Source organism: Aquarana catesbeiana, linkage group LG09 (genome assembly GCF_042186555.1).
Source record: "Aquarana catesbeiana isolate 2022-GZ linkage group LG09, ASM4218655v1, whole genome shotgun sequence".
NCBI classification, from domain to species: Eukaryota; Metazoa; Chordata; class Amphibia; order Anura; family Ranidae; genus Aquarana; species Aquarana catesbeiana.
The window spans coordinates 69638968-69656271 of record NC_133332.1 but is presented as its reverse complement, the minus strand read 5'-3'; the positions used below and the strand labels follow the sequence as shown (position 1 = coordinate 69656271).

General features: G+C 43.3%; 1 protein-coding gene across 1 annotated transcript; it reads left to right on the top strand.

The window, feature by feature from the left end:
* The first annotated feature begins 988 nt into the window (after window positions 1–988).
* LOC141107780 (ADP-ribosylation factor 6-like) lies at window positions 989–16390 on the top strand. The gene is made up of 2 exons (XM_073598746.1): window positions 989–1141; window positions 14112–16390. The coding sequence occupies exon 2, from the start codon at window positions 14141–14143 to the stop codon at window positions 14666–14668; it is 528 nt and encodes a 175-aa protein (XP_073454847.1). The 5' UTR covers window positions 989–1141; window positions 14112–14140; the 3' UTR covers window positions 14669–16390.
* Window positions 16391–17304: the final 914 nt, after the last annotated feature.

Here is a 17304-nt window from a genome sequence, read left to right as displayed (position 1 = left end):
ATTATGGTGAGTTGAATGATTTCAATCTATATTACAATGTAATAATAGAAATAATACACTTCAATCATCCTGACACCACAACAACCATGGTGCCGGGATGATTGAAGTGCTAACAACAGGTGTTGGAGTATCTTTATCTGCTGATTGTTAAACTTTCTAGAATACACATATTTCTATTGTTGTGTAGGATCTGGGGCTGCTGTCCCTCCATCCCTCTCCCCCCTTTCCCCTCTCCATCCCTCATTCATCTCAAACTCTAACCACACCCCTTTGAGCCACGCCCATTTAAGCCACGCCCACTATCCGTGTAAACCATGGCCATTTTTCGCTGATGCGCACTTCCGCGCCGCCTTTTAATTTTTTCCCTATACCACACCTACAAAGGCATGGCCTGCCCCCTAATTATAATAAGACTCCACCTACAACCAAAAAAGTGTCCCTATATTTTTTTTTACAATGTTGGGAACTAAGGGTATAGGATTGGGTATATGGGATTGTATGATATTTATTTTATTTTTTTCTATGGTTGAACTGGATGGACTTGTGTCTTTTTTCAATCTGACTATGTAACTATGTAAAAACCGTTTATAAGTTTTAACTATTGTCTTTCCAAAAAAAAAACTATAGATAGATAGATATGAATTTAACCTGCGTGTATAAAGTACTATTGCTATGGTTATTACTATGTACAACAGAGAAAATTGAATATTTCGGCAACAATCACATCAAGTACTATATACAACAAAAATGTTATAGTCTGAACACAGGAGCCATATTGTTGTAGCCTCACCTGAGGTCCTCGAAAAAATGTCTTCCGCTGAGAGCTCACGCATGCGCACATCTGCGGATAAACCGGTCTTTTGAATGGGTAGTGTGGAGCTGGATGCCGAGAACTGCGCAGACGCGAAAAGTCCGCCGATACGTACAGCGCTTGCGTGAACTGTCTGCCAAGGCCGAGGTTAGAGCAGTGCGCACGCGCAGAGAGAATACTATAGCCGTATTATGGTAGTTTGGTGGGTGGGAGTGGCTTTGCGCATGCGCCGTTGGTGTCGGTGTGGTCCTGCCGCCCGCGCCCTTCCGATTCCGGGACCAGGAGCCGGGGCAGCGAGGAGCCAGCATCAGCTGTGACACGGAGAGCCATGTATGTGCGGGCTTGTGTATGAAGCCGGGGGTGTGGGGGGGACCGGCTGAGTGTGTTGTATGTGGTGGGGAGGTGTCTGGGCTCAGTGCTATCACTATCTGCATTGTGATGACACTGGCAGGGAGGGAGGGAGGGGGCGGCTGTGGGGCTGGAAGGGGGTTGTAAACTGTCTACAACTGTGAGGAATGGATGAGGCTCTGTACAGGAAGGAATACAACATTGGGGGTGGGGGATTTACTAAAACTGCTGCCCATGGTAACCAATCGGCTTCCAGCTTTTGCTTGCGAGTTAGGCTTTGAAAAATAAAAGCTGGAAGCTGATTGGTTGCCATGCACATCCCCTTAATGTATTCAGTTATCTTCTTGCCATTTAAAGCGGTATTAAACCTAAAAATGTCATATTGCAGATTACCATTCTCATTAGATGCCATGGCTGCTTTCTTTTTTTTAGGGATTCTCACCTGGTGATCCCGCCAGTAACACACTCCCTGTCTTAGGGCTCTGTCACACAGGTGGCGGTAAAGACAGGTGAGCCTGAATAGTAACAACAGAGCCGGACAGAGCTGTGAACATGCGGGCGCAGCCGCAATGCTCTTCTTCTTTTACTGATTCAGCTCCGCGCAAATCCTGACACTTCCCACACATGTACAAATCAAAGATTTGTTTCCTAAAAAAAAATTCTTAGAACCCCCATTCATATATTTTTTTTTTTTTTTTTTTTAAAGCCGAGACGCTTGAGAATAAAATGGTGGCTGTTGCAATTTTTTTTATGTCGCACGGTATTTGCGCAGCGGTATTTCAAATGCAATATTTTTGAAAAAAAACACTTTGAGTTTGAATGGACGCAAACGTCATATAATATCCATTTATCTTTTAACAAGCAATTGGGTAAGTAACATGTCACGCTTTAAAATTTGCATCGCGCACGCTCGTGGAATGGATCCAAACGACGGTACTTAAAAATCTCCATAGGCAACGTTTTATAAGGCTTTACAGGTTACCAGGTTAGCGTTACATATGAGATCTGCTGCTAGAATTATTGCTCTCAGTAGAACGTTTGTGGCAGTACTTCATATTTGTGGTGCGATCGCAGTTTACATATGCATGCAGGGATGGGGGCACTTTATTATATTTTATATTAATTTTTTTACTTTGTAACTTTACTTTTTTTTTTCTCTTTTATTGCTATTACAAGGGATGAACAACATTCCTTGTGATAACATGGACAGTGACAGGTCCTCTTTATGGAGACATCTGGGATCTATTAGATCTCTCCTCTGCCCTTCAAAGCATCTGATCAAAACAACATCTGTTTGATCTGATGTTTGCACAACATGGTAATGGCTTGTTTATGGTCAGCGGCTTCTATTAAAGGAGCATGACTGAAAAGGGTCTTCTGATCAATGGCTGAGGGTGCTGACCAGTGTGTTCTGAAGGAGGGCGCCGCCCCCTGTCAGAACACAATAGCACAACAGGGGAGATTGCTGTATTAACATTGCATAATTAGTACAGCTGTCAGTTTTTTTTTTGTCGTTCAGCCCTGCTGGATTGAACAAATAAAAACAAATAGTGTGTACTAGGCTTAAAGCGGAGCTCCACTCAAAAGGGGGGAGCAGGTACCTGGTTTTGACAGGTAACTGCTCCCACCTCCAGCTCAGTTCACGGCTGCGAAGTGAGCCAGACGTTCGGCCCCTCCGCCACAAGGCTTTACTTCCTGTTTCCCTTAGTAAAGATGCCTGCACCCGGAGCCGATGGACAGATTGTCTTGGGGTGCCCACATCGCAGGATCCCTGGAAGGTAAGTGTCCTAGTATTAAAATTCAGCAGCTACAGTATTTGTAGCTGCTGACTTTACATTTTTTCTTATACGGGCTGGAACTCCTCTTTAGAGTGAAGCCCCCCCCCACAGAAATTAAAATCAGCAGCTACAAATACTGTAGCTGCTGACTTTTAATATTAGGACACTCACCTGTCCAGGAATCCAGCGATGTCGACACCCCAGGCGATGTTTTCATTGGCTCTCAGGTGCTGCCGCCCCACCATTGCCTGTAAGGGAAACCAGCAGTGAAGCTGGTTCCCTACTGCGCATACACGAGTCATCCAGCTCTTTCTGAATGGCCCGGCGGCAGGGTAAGGAGGAGGGGGCCAAAATTCCAGAGGACCTCGCTGCAGTGGGGACGGGTACCTGCCAAACCAGGTACCCCTTTCCCACTCCCCCCCGAAAGGTGCCAAATGTGGCACTCTAGGGGGGGGGGGGGGGGAGAGCACATAAGTGGAGCTTCCCCTTGTGGGTGGAGCTCCGCTTGCAGCACCCCTGTCGGTGTTCAATGTTTTGTTTTAATCCTCCAACTGCAGATTTTTACTGGACAGTTTGGCCTGTTAAAGAAAGTTGAAAAATAACAGACTTGCTGGCCGGATCACCAGGGGGAAAAAAGGGAAAGCATTCAGACCAAACTCGCACAGGACCCTTCTTTTGGTTTGCAGCAGAATCGGATCGCATGGGTGTTTACACTAATGCGTTCCGATTTATGTCCGAATTTGCAGTTCGCAGTGCGATAAGCGAACTGATTTGGGGGTGTCAAAAACTTTTAATTGACACTCCCAGCAGTTTGCATAGGGCAGTGTGAACTGCCGTCGGGAGACATGCGATGCTGGAACCCTCAGTGGATTCGCAGGGATCCCGCATCGCTGCAGTGTGAACTGAGCCTTAGGAGCAGTTGGGCATTTATTTCAGCTGCCCCTGAACTCTCCTCTGTTATCTTATCAGTACATGTACACAGGGTCGTTTATAGTAGTTTCTAGGCAGTTCAGTTAGAAAGCCAAAAAATGCACTCAGGACGGATGTTCAGAGGCATTTGAAACGTCAAATGCCTGTAAACGCGGTAACTCGCGTTTAGCCGCGTTTGGGTTACAGGCGTTTTTCATTTTTGACTATTTGCAAAAAAAAAAGAAAAAACTCTTCTAAACGCAAATGTGGCAAAACGGACGTTTTTAAACATTGGTTACTATCTGTCAAGTTAAATCGTTCAGGAGAGGTTTTAAAACGTCCCGTGTACATTAAGCCTTTGGGTGAAGTTCTGCTTTAAAAGCAAATAAAGCTGTGTAATGCGTCGGTACCCAGGTTGTTAATGCCACTTTTTATTTATTAAGTGGAGCATATAAATCTATTAAGACAACATCAAACACTGTAAAACTATCAGCCTGTCGATGCATTACATAACATACAACTTTATAGCATCAACTGAGCAACCTTGTCATTGCTTCCAGCGTTAGTTACACTGCATGGTCAGATGTAAACCTCGTCTACATATACGTCAGTTGGGGCAGCAGAGTTTTGTTTTGTCCCAGTAAGTAAAATATGAATGCATGTAATATCTCTACCTTTTTTTTGGTGATTAGCACTTTGTGGGTAGAATTTATGCTGGATATACACATGGCACTTTTCAACCGACTTTAACAACTTTTCTTGTTCAGTACATTTCTATTCCAACTACAACAACCTTTCCATTGCAAACATTTAATAATGAATTAAGACGACTTACTACCAAAAGTTTTATGGTTTCCATATAAAGTCTTTGATGGTAGGTTGCATTAAAGCTGAACTTTGGGCATAAAAACCTTTATTGAAACTTACCTTTCATTAGCCACAAGGGCTATAAATCCACTTTGAGTGAACCAATTGCCTTTGGAAACCCAGTTACAGTAAAACCTTGGTTTGTGAGCATAATTCATTCCAGAAACATGCTTGTAATCCAAAGCACTTGTATATCAAAGCATTTTTTTACGGGGTATAAAAGAGAAAAAAGGCACCTCTAAGTGTAGCAATAAGTTGCTAAATGTTGTACCTTCATTAAATGTAACCATATTGCTACACTTAGAGGCGCCTCTCTTCTTTTTTATACTCAGTTGTGACATGACGCTACTCTTATATGAAGACATTGCTTGCATATCAAGGCAAAATTTATTAAAACATTTTGCTTGTCTTGCAAAACGCTCTCAAACCAAGGTTTTTCTATATTAGCTTGTAACAGTAACATCATCACTGTGCTGCAGTGTTAATTTTGTCGACTAAAACATTTTCGTCTACTAAATTGATACTATTTTGTTTGGCTAAGAGCCGGTTCACACTGAGGCAGCACGACTGCCTCAGGCGACCTGCACACAACAGCAGCGGCGACTTGCAAAACGACTTCTATATAGAAGTCAATGCAAGCTGCCCCCAAAGTAGTAAAGGAACCTTTTTCTTAGAGTCCTTTCACACCGAGCCGCCCATAGCGTCAGCAGTAAAACGCCGCTATTTTTAGCGGCGTTTTACCGTCGGATTAGCGGCGCATTTCGGCCACTAGCGGGGGCGCTTTTACCCCCGCTAGCGGCCGAGAAAGGGTTAAAACCGCCCGCAATAGCGGCGTTTTGCCGGCGGTATCCCAGCGCTGCCCCATTGATTTCAGGACTTTTCCTTACGTCCTGCCAGCACAGCGCTCCGGTGGAGACAATGCTGCAGCTGTTTGAGGGCATATTGCAGGCGCTATTTGTATCGCTATAGCGTCTGCAAAACGCCCTCGGTGTGAAAGGGGTCTAAGTCGGAGCGACTTGAGTTGCTCCTATTAGAACGGTTCCATTGTACAGAACGGAGCGTGACTTGTCAGGCGGCTAAGTCGCCTGACAAGTCGTCCCAGTGTGAGCCGGCTCTAAAAATACAGCACAAACAATTGAGATGACTAAAATATGACTAAACCTAAAATGTCATTTTAGTCAAGAGTGGGACTAAAACTAAATTGAATATTGACGTCAAAATTAACACTGGTCTGTAGTGCAGGTTCAAACCTAAATACCTTAAATAAGAATATATTCGATTTTGCACTCCAGCGGTATATAATGAGTTTGGAAATTGTAGAGAAATTTTTAAATTAATGCATTACAATTTAACTACACCCATTAGATTTTAGATAACTAAAATGAGTTTTAGTCGACTAAAATGTACTGGAGATTTAGTCTACTAAATACGACTAAAATGGGACTAAAATGCCATTTTTGTCACAAGACTAAAACTAAACCAAATTTGCTGCCAAAATTAACACTGCTGTGCTGTACACGTGGGTTGTGATTGAAAGTCTGGTTTTACTTTCTCTGCCATGCAAGATGGCTGTTCTCAATGGGGAAATGACTTGATCCGCAGACTGGAGCAGAGTTTTTGTTCTCTAAACATGCATGAACAAGTTGATTATGAGCTGAAATAATTATAATATTGGGCATTGTAATATGTAAAAGTGTTGTGCAAGTCAATTTAGATGTAAGATATGCAAACAGCATCTAACCTCTGGCTTGTTCAGATCACCTGAAGGTGCATGTCTAGACATAAGGAGGGATAGAGAGGGATGATATCCATGGTGCTAGGGCACTGGGAGCAATAGTGCTCTCCAGGGAAAGTATGACAAATCAATACTTCATCTGAAAAGGTTTACCTAGAAGATTTAGACCCCTTTCACACTGGGGCTGCATTAGCGCTAAAGAGCTGCTTGTTTTAGCGGCGCTTTTCGGCCGCTGGGGGGGGGGGGCGGTTTTAACCCCAAAGAAGTGGTTAAAATCTTCTGTGTTGCTGCACTTCCGAAGCTCTGCCCATTTATTCCAATGGGCAGGGCGTTTTGGAAGCGCTAAATACAGCACTCCCAAACCGCCCCAAAGATGCTGCTTGCAGAAAATTTTGGAAGTGTGAAAAGTCACACTTGAATAAATGGGAAGCAGTTTTCAGGCGCTTAGCAGAGGCTATTTCCAGTACTAAAGTGCCTGAAAACCTCCCCAGTGTGAAAGGGGACTAAAGGAGGTGTTGAGAGTGCATAGACATATAATTTCCCTGCTGGAAGATTGCCTTGTCTGTGTGAGGCCTAACGCCCAGTTCACACCTGAGCAATATTCTGCTTGTAGCTCCAAAACGCTCAACAAGCCAAATCCCATTCATTTTAATGGCCCCTGTTCACATCTGAGTGTTCTGTTGCCTGAAGCTCAGAAAAAGTAAATGAGCTTCTTTTTTGGCAGATTACAAGCATTTTTGCCTCCATAGGCTTCAATAGAAATGCCTGACTTGAGTGTTTTACTAGCGTTTTGTCGCTCGTTCTCTACTCAAACAGCAGCTCTCCACCCCTAATTTCCTCTCCCTCGCCTCCCTCTCCCCCTAGTGCTTTCTATTGACTAAACAAAAACTCCTGAAGCTGTAAAACGCTTGTAATATGCTTATAAAGCGCTTTGAGAAAGCTTAAACGCTAGTAAATCGATACGTTGAGGTGTGAATGGAGCCTAAATTCAGCCAAATTAAAAACGCAAAAACCAGCACAAGGGATAGTTCTTAAAGTTAGTAGGATGTTCACTTTGTGCTGAAGCCTCTGTTAGATGAAATCCCCGTCCATGCCCACCACCCCCCACCATCATAATCTTCTGGTTCGGCATGGGTTAATAAAGGGGTTGTCACAGGTTCTCAACAAAAGTGCCCAACATGCCCACCATTTCAGCCCAGCTGCTCCATTCAAAGAACCATACCACAGCTTCTAAGAATGAAACATGATCTATGAATGGAGGGAGCAGACCGATCAATCATCTGCCCGTCCTCTATTCATAGATCGCTTTGAAGAGACATCGGCACGTGGAACACATCCTACTAACTAAGGCAGCCCATAGATGGTGTGAATTTCTTTCCTGCTACCGCGAGTTGCAGGAAAGAAATTCACACGATTCCCCCATCAACACAGACAATGTTGACAGTGGAATCCCTTCTGCTGAGCAATTGTCTGCTTCCGGCTAGGGCAGGCTGGTTGTACGAACAACTTGGTACGTTCAACCTGCCCGATAATAGTTGGCCTTAGATACTGTATATCTATGTGCTGGTTTTTGTGTTTTTATTTTGTGGCTGTAATAGGGTTTAGTGGTACGTCGCTGGATTGGAGGGGTGTTTTTTTTTTTTTTTTTTTTTTTTTTTCTTAGCCAGCGATTCCTTTCACTGTAAAAGTAATCCTAGTGGCTATAGAGCTGCTCGTTTACTTTTACAGGCGGCAGAAAGGGACACCTGGTTCCTAGGACACAGTGAGAAGAACTGATGTTGTTCCTCCCACTGTGTGATGTCGGAATCTGGAAGTGACGAGGATTTACGCACTTCTAGATTTGGATTGCTGTTATCGGCTTGTTACCAGCATCTGATCAAACCATTCTCGGTTTGATCAGATGGTTTGGAGGGCAAAGGAGAGATCTGGGGTCTAAAAGACCCCAGATCTCTCCATAAACAGGACTTGTCATGGCCCATGCTATCACAAGGGATGTAAAAAATGTTTTTTAAAAGACTGTAAAATAAAATAAAAATTTAAATAAGACTAAAAATACATTTTAAAGCGCCCCACCCCCTTGTGCTCACGAACAAATGCGAACGCGTGCATCAGTTCCACACGCATTGTAAACAGTGATTGCACCACCCGTGAGGTATTGCCACAAATGTCAGAGCGAGAGCAATAATTCTAGCTCCAGACCTCCTGTGTAACTCTAAACTTGTAACCTGTAAAGGCTTTTAAAGCATTGCCAAGGGAGATTTGTTTTAAAGTGACATGTTTGGTATCCTACTTGGCGTAACATCTTTTAACAAACAATTGGGCACGTTAGCACTAAAGCACTGCTCGTTTTACTGGCGCTTTAGCTGTTTCAGATGCTAGGGGTTAAAAACTCCCATGTTGCGGCGTTTCCAAAGAGCTGCCCATTCATTCCAATGGGCAGGGCGTTTTGGGAGTGCTAAATGCAGCACTCCCAAACTGCCCCAAAGATGCTGCTTGCTGGACTTTGTGGAACGTCCTGCAAGCGCACCGCCCCAGTGTGAAAAGTTACACTTGAATGAATGGGAGGTGGTTTTAAGACACTTAGCAGAGGCCATTTCCAGTGCTAAAGCGCCTGAAAACCGCCCAAGTGTGAAAGGGGTCTTATAGCATTTATGTGCACTAAAATTCAATAAAGTGTATAAAAAATAAAAATGCGTTTGAAGATCGCTATGCAAATACTGTGTGACATGAAAAATTGCAAGACCAATCATTTTATCCTTTAGGCTTAATGTACACGGGGCGTTTTACAACCTCTCCTAAACGATTTAACATGACCGATGATTAAAAACTGCCTTTTTGCCATGTTTACATGCCGCGTTTGCGTTTTAGAAGCATTTATTTTTTTTTTTTTAAATAATCAAAAATTAAAAACGCCTGTAAACGAAACGTGACAAAACGCCAGTTACCGCATTTAGAAGCTGTTATAGGCGTTTGAAATACCTCTGAACATCCATCCTGAACGCATTTTTTTGCTTTTCAAAAAATGCTTCTAAACTCACCTGTCTAGAAACGACTATAAACGACCCTGTGTACATGACATAGAGGAGAGTTCAGGGCAGCTGAAAAAAACACCCAACTGCTCCTAAACGTCCGTCTACCAGCAGCCGTGTACATGGGGCCTTAGGGCCTCTGCAAAACAATAGAATGTTTGGGGGTTCGAAGTAATTCTCCAGCAAAAAATTTAGATTTTTCATGCATGTAAGAAGTGTCAGAATTGGCCCGGAGCTGAAGTGATTAATCTTGATCACAAGGGTACACTCCTTACGCTTGTCACAGGGAGGCTCCTCTGTTGATTGATCACAATGGTCTTTGCTAAAATAAGGCTAGTAGTCAAGGACCCATCTGTCTGTCGACCAGCTAAGATGACCTCCTTGCTTAGTGACATAGTAAGCCCGGCAACTAAACTGGTTAATGGCCAATGTTGTCCCACAGAACTGGAATTAAAGCACTTAGGAGCATGTCATAGACCACCTCATCATTCAATTGGAGGTCTTCGGACTGTAGAGTACCTGACAACTAACCCAAATATTGCAAGCAGCAGAAGGTTTGGCTTATCATGCCCCATGTAAATTGGCCCTCTTGAGATCAAATTTGTTTGTGTTTTATGCTTCAGTTAACGCTACAAAATTTGTGTCTAAAGGAGATAATAAAAAAAGAACACTAAATGCAATAACGACTCTACTGTTTAGCTTTAGGCACACTTGTGTGATTTTAAACAAACAGTATCTGAATGTCTTAAAAAGAACCAAATGCTGTGATGGGATGCTCTAATCGCCCTCACAGCAGCGCTCAGACTTGGGAGAAAGAGAGTCAGCTCTATGAACTAATCAAGCTCTGCTGAGGTAGCTTTCTGATGAGAGGAGAAGACAGAATGATGACCTTATCTGTGTGCTGCTGTTCCTTTAGTCATCAGTCAGTACTATGGCATGGTGCAGGGCAGTGACCAAACTGTTTTGCTTGAAGTTAACCCATCATGAGAAAATTATGGGGTCTGCCATTGCTGGCCGCCTTTTAAAAATGCTGGGTAGCTGGTCAGGTTCAACTTTAAAGTGATTGTAAAGGCAGAAGGTTTTTTTTTTTTTTAATCTTAATGCATTAAGATAAAAAAACCTTCTGTGTGCAGCAGCCCCCCTCACCCCCCTAAGGCCCCTTTAACACGATCGGACCGTTCAGGTCCGCCTGTCAGTTTTGACGGCGGACCTGAACGGGCGATCCATGTTAGCCTATGGAGCGTCGGATGTCAGCGGAGACATGTCCGCTGACATCCGACCCCGTCCGATCCGCTAAAAGCAGACGTATGGCTCTACGTCCAGATCCGTCGCTATCGGATCGGTTGAGATCTGACGAAAACGGACACGCTGTCCGTTTTCGTCCGATCCCTCCATAGGCGGCAGCGGCGCCTGACAAGCCCCTCCCCGCTCAGTGAGCAGAGAGGGACCTGTCATCCGCCGGCTCAGCAGAGATCAACGGACAGATCTCCCGCTGAGCCGGCGGACCGAGGCGGGCTCCGTAGAAACGGAGCCCGCCTCGTGTGAAAGGGGCCTAATACTCACCTGAGCCCCATCTAGATCCAGCGATGTTGTAGGATTGTCTCGGCTGCCCGGGACTCCCCTCCTCATTGGCTGAGACAGTAGCATGGTGCCATTGGCTCCTGCTGCAGTCAATTAAAGTTAGTCGGGTCGCGGCTCCATGTCTGAATGGACACAGGGAGCTGTGGCTTGGCTCGGGTGCCCCCCATAGCAAGCTGCTTGCTGTGGGGGCACTCTACAGGAGAGGGACCTGAGAAGAGGAGGATCTGGGCTGCTCTGTGCAAATCCACTGCAAAGAGCATGTATGTATATCATGTTTATTATTAACAAAAAAATAAATTAGACTTGACTATCACTTTAAGGCCTGTTTTACACCAATGGACCAATAGGGTCCTGTCTGTTTTTCAGGGGGACCTGATCGGACCACCCATTGTTTTCTATGGGGCGGTGGATGTCAGCGGACATGTGACCGCTGTTACCCGCCGGCATCCAGTCCGATAAAAACAGACGGGTGGGGATATGAGCAGGCGGATCCGCTTGGTCAGATTCCGCCCCGTGTGAAAGGGGCCTAACACTTTTTTTAATTACAGACCCAGAATAAGCATGCTATATAAATGAGTGTCAGATTTCATATCTCTGTTTTCTAAGCAGGTCAAAAAGCATAGAAGCCTAACCAATAGCATGACAGCAAATGCAGCATAATTAATTCTGTCAAGGCAGGTACACACACAGGTGCAGAGAAAAAGGTCACTGACATGGATGTACTGTCTGGCAGGGGGTACCTAGATCACAACACTGAACAATTACAAATCTTTTTGACAGGTAGGACAAAAGCACACACTTGTGCTGGAAAAAAATATGTTAAAATATCTGGGGACTACTTTCTTGTTCCTTTTTGCCTTTTGACATTTAATAATTGTTTGTCTGAAATGGTCAGATTAGTCATGCTGTGTAAAAGAGATACAAGCTTGCACACATAAGGGCACTATGTTTTGACTGATCAACAAAGACATGTCTCCTGCCCTTTCCATACAGTGAAGCCATTGTACTCATTCCCTCCCAATGTTAACTTAGGTTAGCCATACACATTTATATTTCACTCATTCGGTCCCACGAGCTGAGCAGGAGAAATCAATAGATCCCCCTATCCACGCTAAACATCCCTGGATAGAGGAACCTCCTACCCGCTACTGTATTCTGACAGCTGATGCTCTGGCAGCTGTCACAATACTTGATGGTACAAAACGGATTACAGCGCACACATTCAAGAATGACATTTATCCTGCAAGGCTAGTTAAAAACACCTGAACATATTAAAAAAAAAAAATACGGAGGTTTGGTCACACTATATGGTCATATAGTGCTAAGCCCACTTACTGCGTCAAAGTACCCCGAATTAGTGGGTCCTACCCTAGTAATACAATGAAAGATCCTGCGTCTCAACCATGGGAGCCAAACTCCTCTATACTTGATAGGATGCAGTTACTGTTCAGGCGAGAATTTCAGATTGATGTTTTTCTGAAATAGAGCCATGTATGGTTGGCTTTAGGCCTCATTTATACTTGTGGTGTAAACGAGGCCCCCAACCATTCCCCCTCAAGCTGCAAAGATTATTCCTGCTTGTCTTGTTTGGTGGGCAGTACCACCCACCGCACACATCTCATTCAACTGAATGAAGGCACCCCTCTGACTTCAATTGCGGCACATTGGTGTACAGTGGTTAAAACAGTGAGGAGGTGACATGGTCCAAATATGGAACGCTCTTCAGAGGGAGAAGAATGCTTAATTTTGTTTGAAGAACAAGTGCATAATTGTGATACTTAACCTCTGGAAGATTTACCCCCCCCCCCCCCCTTCATGACTAGGTCACTTTTTGCGATACGGCACTGCGATACTTTAACTGACAATTGCGCGGCCGTGCGACTCTGTACCCAAATAAATTTTTTTTTTTTTTCTCCCACAAATAGGGCTTTCTTTTGGTGGTATTTGATCATCACTGCCTTTTTTATTTTTTGCGCTATAAACACAAAAAAAAGACTGACCCTTTTTATAGTTCTATCCCTGGATCGGTTTGGGCTCAGGTAAGTATAACGGAGGCATAGAATGCATTATGGTTAAAAACCTGCCCATACATGGTTTGAAGCTCAGCCGGTCACTGCTGAACCAGCCAAGATTTGAACCGTCTGTGGCTGGCTTTAGATTCTATTTACACAGTTATGGAAAGTATTGTTATCCTTTTAAAGGGTGCATAAAATCTCAGCACCTACCAAGCAGTCTCTTGATGTAGGGGCCAGAGGGTATATTAAAGAATATGTAAACCCAGAATTTTATATTCCTGATATGTGCCTGCTGTACCATGTACTTATATGAAAAAGGATCCTGTTCTCTTTGTATTGCTTCCTTTGTGTGAAATCCCTGCCAGTCCCTTTGCTTTACTAATTAAATACTGACAACACTAGGCATGAGAGCACAGCATGGCCAGTTTTCTGGCTGCGCTGGGAATTTAGCAAGCTCTCCAATGAATGATCAGACTTGTGCTGACACGCACACACACACACACACACACACACACACACACACACACACACACACACACACACACCGGTGTACTGCTCTTTCTCCTCCCCAGCTCTTTAAGCTCTTTATGTAGCTGAGAACAGAGGATATGTGATCACTTTAAAAAAAAAAAGGTGAAAAAATTGTATTTATAATGTATTTTTATATCTATACACACATGTTTTGCCTTTCATTTATATTTTAAACCTAATGGGTTGTTTTACAAGTCGAGGATTCACATATACTTTAAGGTTAATAGTTCTGTACAATATACTTTCAAAGTTAGGATTGGTTGAGCCTGCCCTTGAGCAGAGATCACATGACCAAATATGTAGGTACTTCATCATGTAATCAACAAGTGGGAGAGCCTAAAGGGGCATTTGCCATTCTGGAAAAGGTATTTTAGGTGTTTTATACGCTCCAGGAAGAAAGTGGACATTTGAGTTCACTTCAGGGGGAATATGGTGCTTTAATGTGTTGAAACTTTGCTATTGAAAATTAACTAATTAAAATTGACTGTGTTCTCTCTTCCCCACCAGCCTATGTGTATGGACTCTAAGCCTCCATCATGGGGCATATGCTATCCAGAGTGTTCGGGAACAAAGAGATGCGAATATTGATGTTGGGTCTAGACGCCGCTGGGAAGACCACCATTTTGTACAAGCTGAAGTTGGGCCAGTCCGTCACCACCATTCCCACCGTAGGTTTCAATGTGGAAACTGTGACCTACAAGAATGTCAAGTTCAATGTGTGGGACGTTGGTGGCCAGGACAAGATCCGTCCCCTCTGGCGACACTATTATACGGGCACGCAGGGCCTTATATTTGTAGTAGACTGTGCTGACCGAGATCGTATCGACGAAGCACGGCAAGAGTTGCACCGCATAATTAATGACCGAGAAATGAGGGATGCCATCATACTAATTTTCGCCAACAAACAGGACCTGGTGGATGCCATGAAGCCACATGAAATCCAGGAAAAGCTTGGACTAACTCGTATCAGGGATAGGAACTGGTACGTCCAGCCGTCATGTGCCAACACCGGAGAGGGACTCTATGAGGGCCTCATGTGGCTAACTTCAAACTACAAATCTTAAAGTCTTCTTTTTATGGTGGAAGGTTTTTTTTTTTTTGTTTTTTTTAATATATTTTTTTTTTCTGTAATTTTAACGGCTCACTAGAGGAGCTTTAAAGGGAGTATTCCTTATCAACCAAATTTTGGTGGCCCATTTTGTTATGTTATAAGAGTTTAGGGGAGATTTTGGCGCTGCTGGGCTGCAAAGAACTTGCAGGATACTGACAGCCCCTTGCGATATCTGCCTTAATTAATAGTGTAAAGCGGTTAACACAAATGAACATTCGATCTTCCTTCAGACCTCAGCAGTCACATCTTTTGTCTGCTGCCCTGTACTGTTAATGAAAAGGGCTGGTAACCTCGGCAGCAAAAACCTTGCAACAGCCTAGCAGTAAAATAAATCTGTTTCACATGGGGAAGATTTAGTGTTACATTATCATGGATGCATCCTCTTATAGTGTAACGCCTCATACCAGACCTGTGCCTGAACTTTATAATGCTTGGCAGATGTTTTTCATCAGCAAAATCTGTTTATCGGATGCCATTTTCATTAGTTGATAATTAGTCTGATGTTCAGTGCATGTTGCAATTTTCGGGAGCTGAATTTGGATTCATTTACCCTTTAACGCATTCCTGTACTAGCATTCCATAAACCATTATTGACTGTTATTTTTGTAGTTAACATTCCCCATCCATGTTTCTTTAACGGTGCTTCCAATCTTTCTCTTCATTCCACTGTTAGTAACAAAATGTGCCCATTTTAAACGTCCCATTTCGGCATAGCCATTTTCTAACATTTGTATAGGTCTACCGATTACAGATCTGTACAAAACGATGGTCTAAACCGTTTATCTCCCGACGCTCATATACTGGTACATGCAATGATGACAAACCCTTTGAGCCAGGTAGTCAAGGCATCTAAAAAATAAAGAGCACTTTTTCCCGTTTTTGCAAAAACTATGTCAATGCCTAAAACTACTTGCTAGCCCCTTGATTGGAGGATTATCTGGCAACTTATTTTTGTAAAAATGTGTCCATCTCTGCTTGTTACATATTATGTGTCTGTTACTGAGCAGGTAAAAAGATTGAGTCACATTTCATGTTTTTATTTTTTTGGATGGTTTCATTATTACTAAGTTATGCTTTTGTTTCTAAAAGTGCTTTAGTGCCTGCCACGCCACTGACCTCTTAATATTCTGTTATTAATGAAACTCTCTACTTGTGGCAACCAAATTTGTGGCCAAAGCTCAGTTTAGCCAATTGTCCTTTTTGATAATAAAACAAGAATGACACAAGTCAATATATTTGCACTTGACTATATAAATCAAGTCTTTGTGATTATTTTTTTTTTCTTCTTCTTTATAAAATCACGTCCACTTAGTGGCCTCCGGTATGGTGTTAAAATACAGTGTTAATTGTTGATTATGAGGCTGTCCTACTTTAAGAATACTTTATTTTGTTTGGCTCAGTCTTCCAAGCCTGACAGGCAATATTGTCTGACATAAGACCTGCTGCTATACCAATACATAGGTGATGTGGCAGGATGTAATTCTTACTGACTTGTGTTGCTGAGCTATGCAGATTCCCCTTGCTGTCTTTTTTTTTTTTTTTTTTTGCCCCACCTTTCCTCTATGCGCAAATGCTATTCCTGTTCCAGAATGTTTTATTTCCAAGATGATTTTTGTTTAATGTTGTATTGCTTTCAATTTCAACTGATCAATAAAAGTTCAACAATGCATCCAAATGTGTGTTACAAAGGATATGTGTTAATACATCAAGCATGTGAAAAAAGTAAAAGTCACTACAAAGTTGTAGTACTGATTTTAGGTCAACATTGCATCCATATGTGTGTTACAAAAGATGTTTAACCGCTTCCTGCCCGCCGTACGCCAAATGACGTCTTCGGCTTTGAGCGGGGATATCTGAATGATGCCTGTAGCTACAGGCATCATTCAGATATCATCTTTTAGAGCTGGCCAATCTGTGCACCATAAGAACGATCATAGCGGCTGTTCCACCGCTTGATCGTCTTACGGGAGGCGAGAGGGGACAACCCCCCCCCCCTTCCGCAGCCCTCCTGTGCTTCTACCGACTCACCGCTACGATCGGTGAGTCAGACACAGGATCCGCCAGCCCCGGATGTTCAGAATAGAGATTTCCGGCGGACCAGATGGTTGCCGGAGTCTCTGATCGTTCGTTCGGAGGATGTTCGGGCTTCCCAGCCTAGAGGTGAGATGTGGGGTCTTATTGACCCCATATCTCACTGTAAAGAGCACCTATCATGCCATATTCTTATTACAAGAGATGTTTATGTCGCGAACGTTGGAGCGAGAGCAATAATTTTGGTCCAAGACCTCTGTAACTCAAAACATGTAACCAGTAAAAGGGCCGCCTAAGGGGATTTTTAAGTAGTGAAGTTTGGCGCCATTCCACGAGCATGTGCAATTTTGAAGCCTGACATGTTAGGTATCTATTTACTCGGCGTAACTTCATCTTTCACATTATGCAAAAACATTGGGCTAACTTTACTGTTTTTTGTTTTTTTAAAGCACAAAACAGTTTTTTTTCCCCAAAAAAATGCATTCGAAAAATTGCTGCGCAAACACCGTGCGAGATAAAAAGTTGCAATGACCGCCAATGTATTCTCTAGGGTCTTTG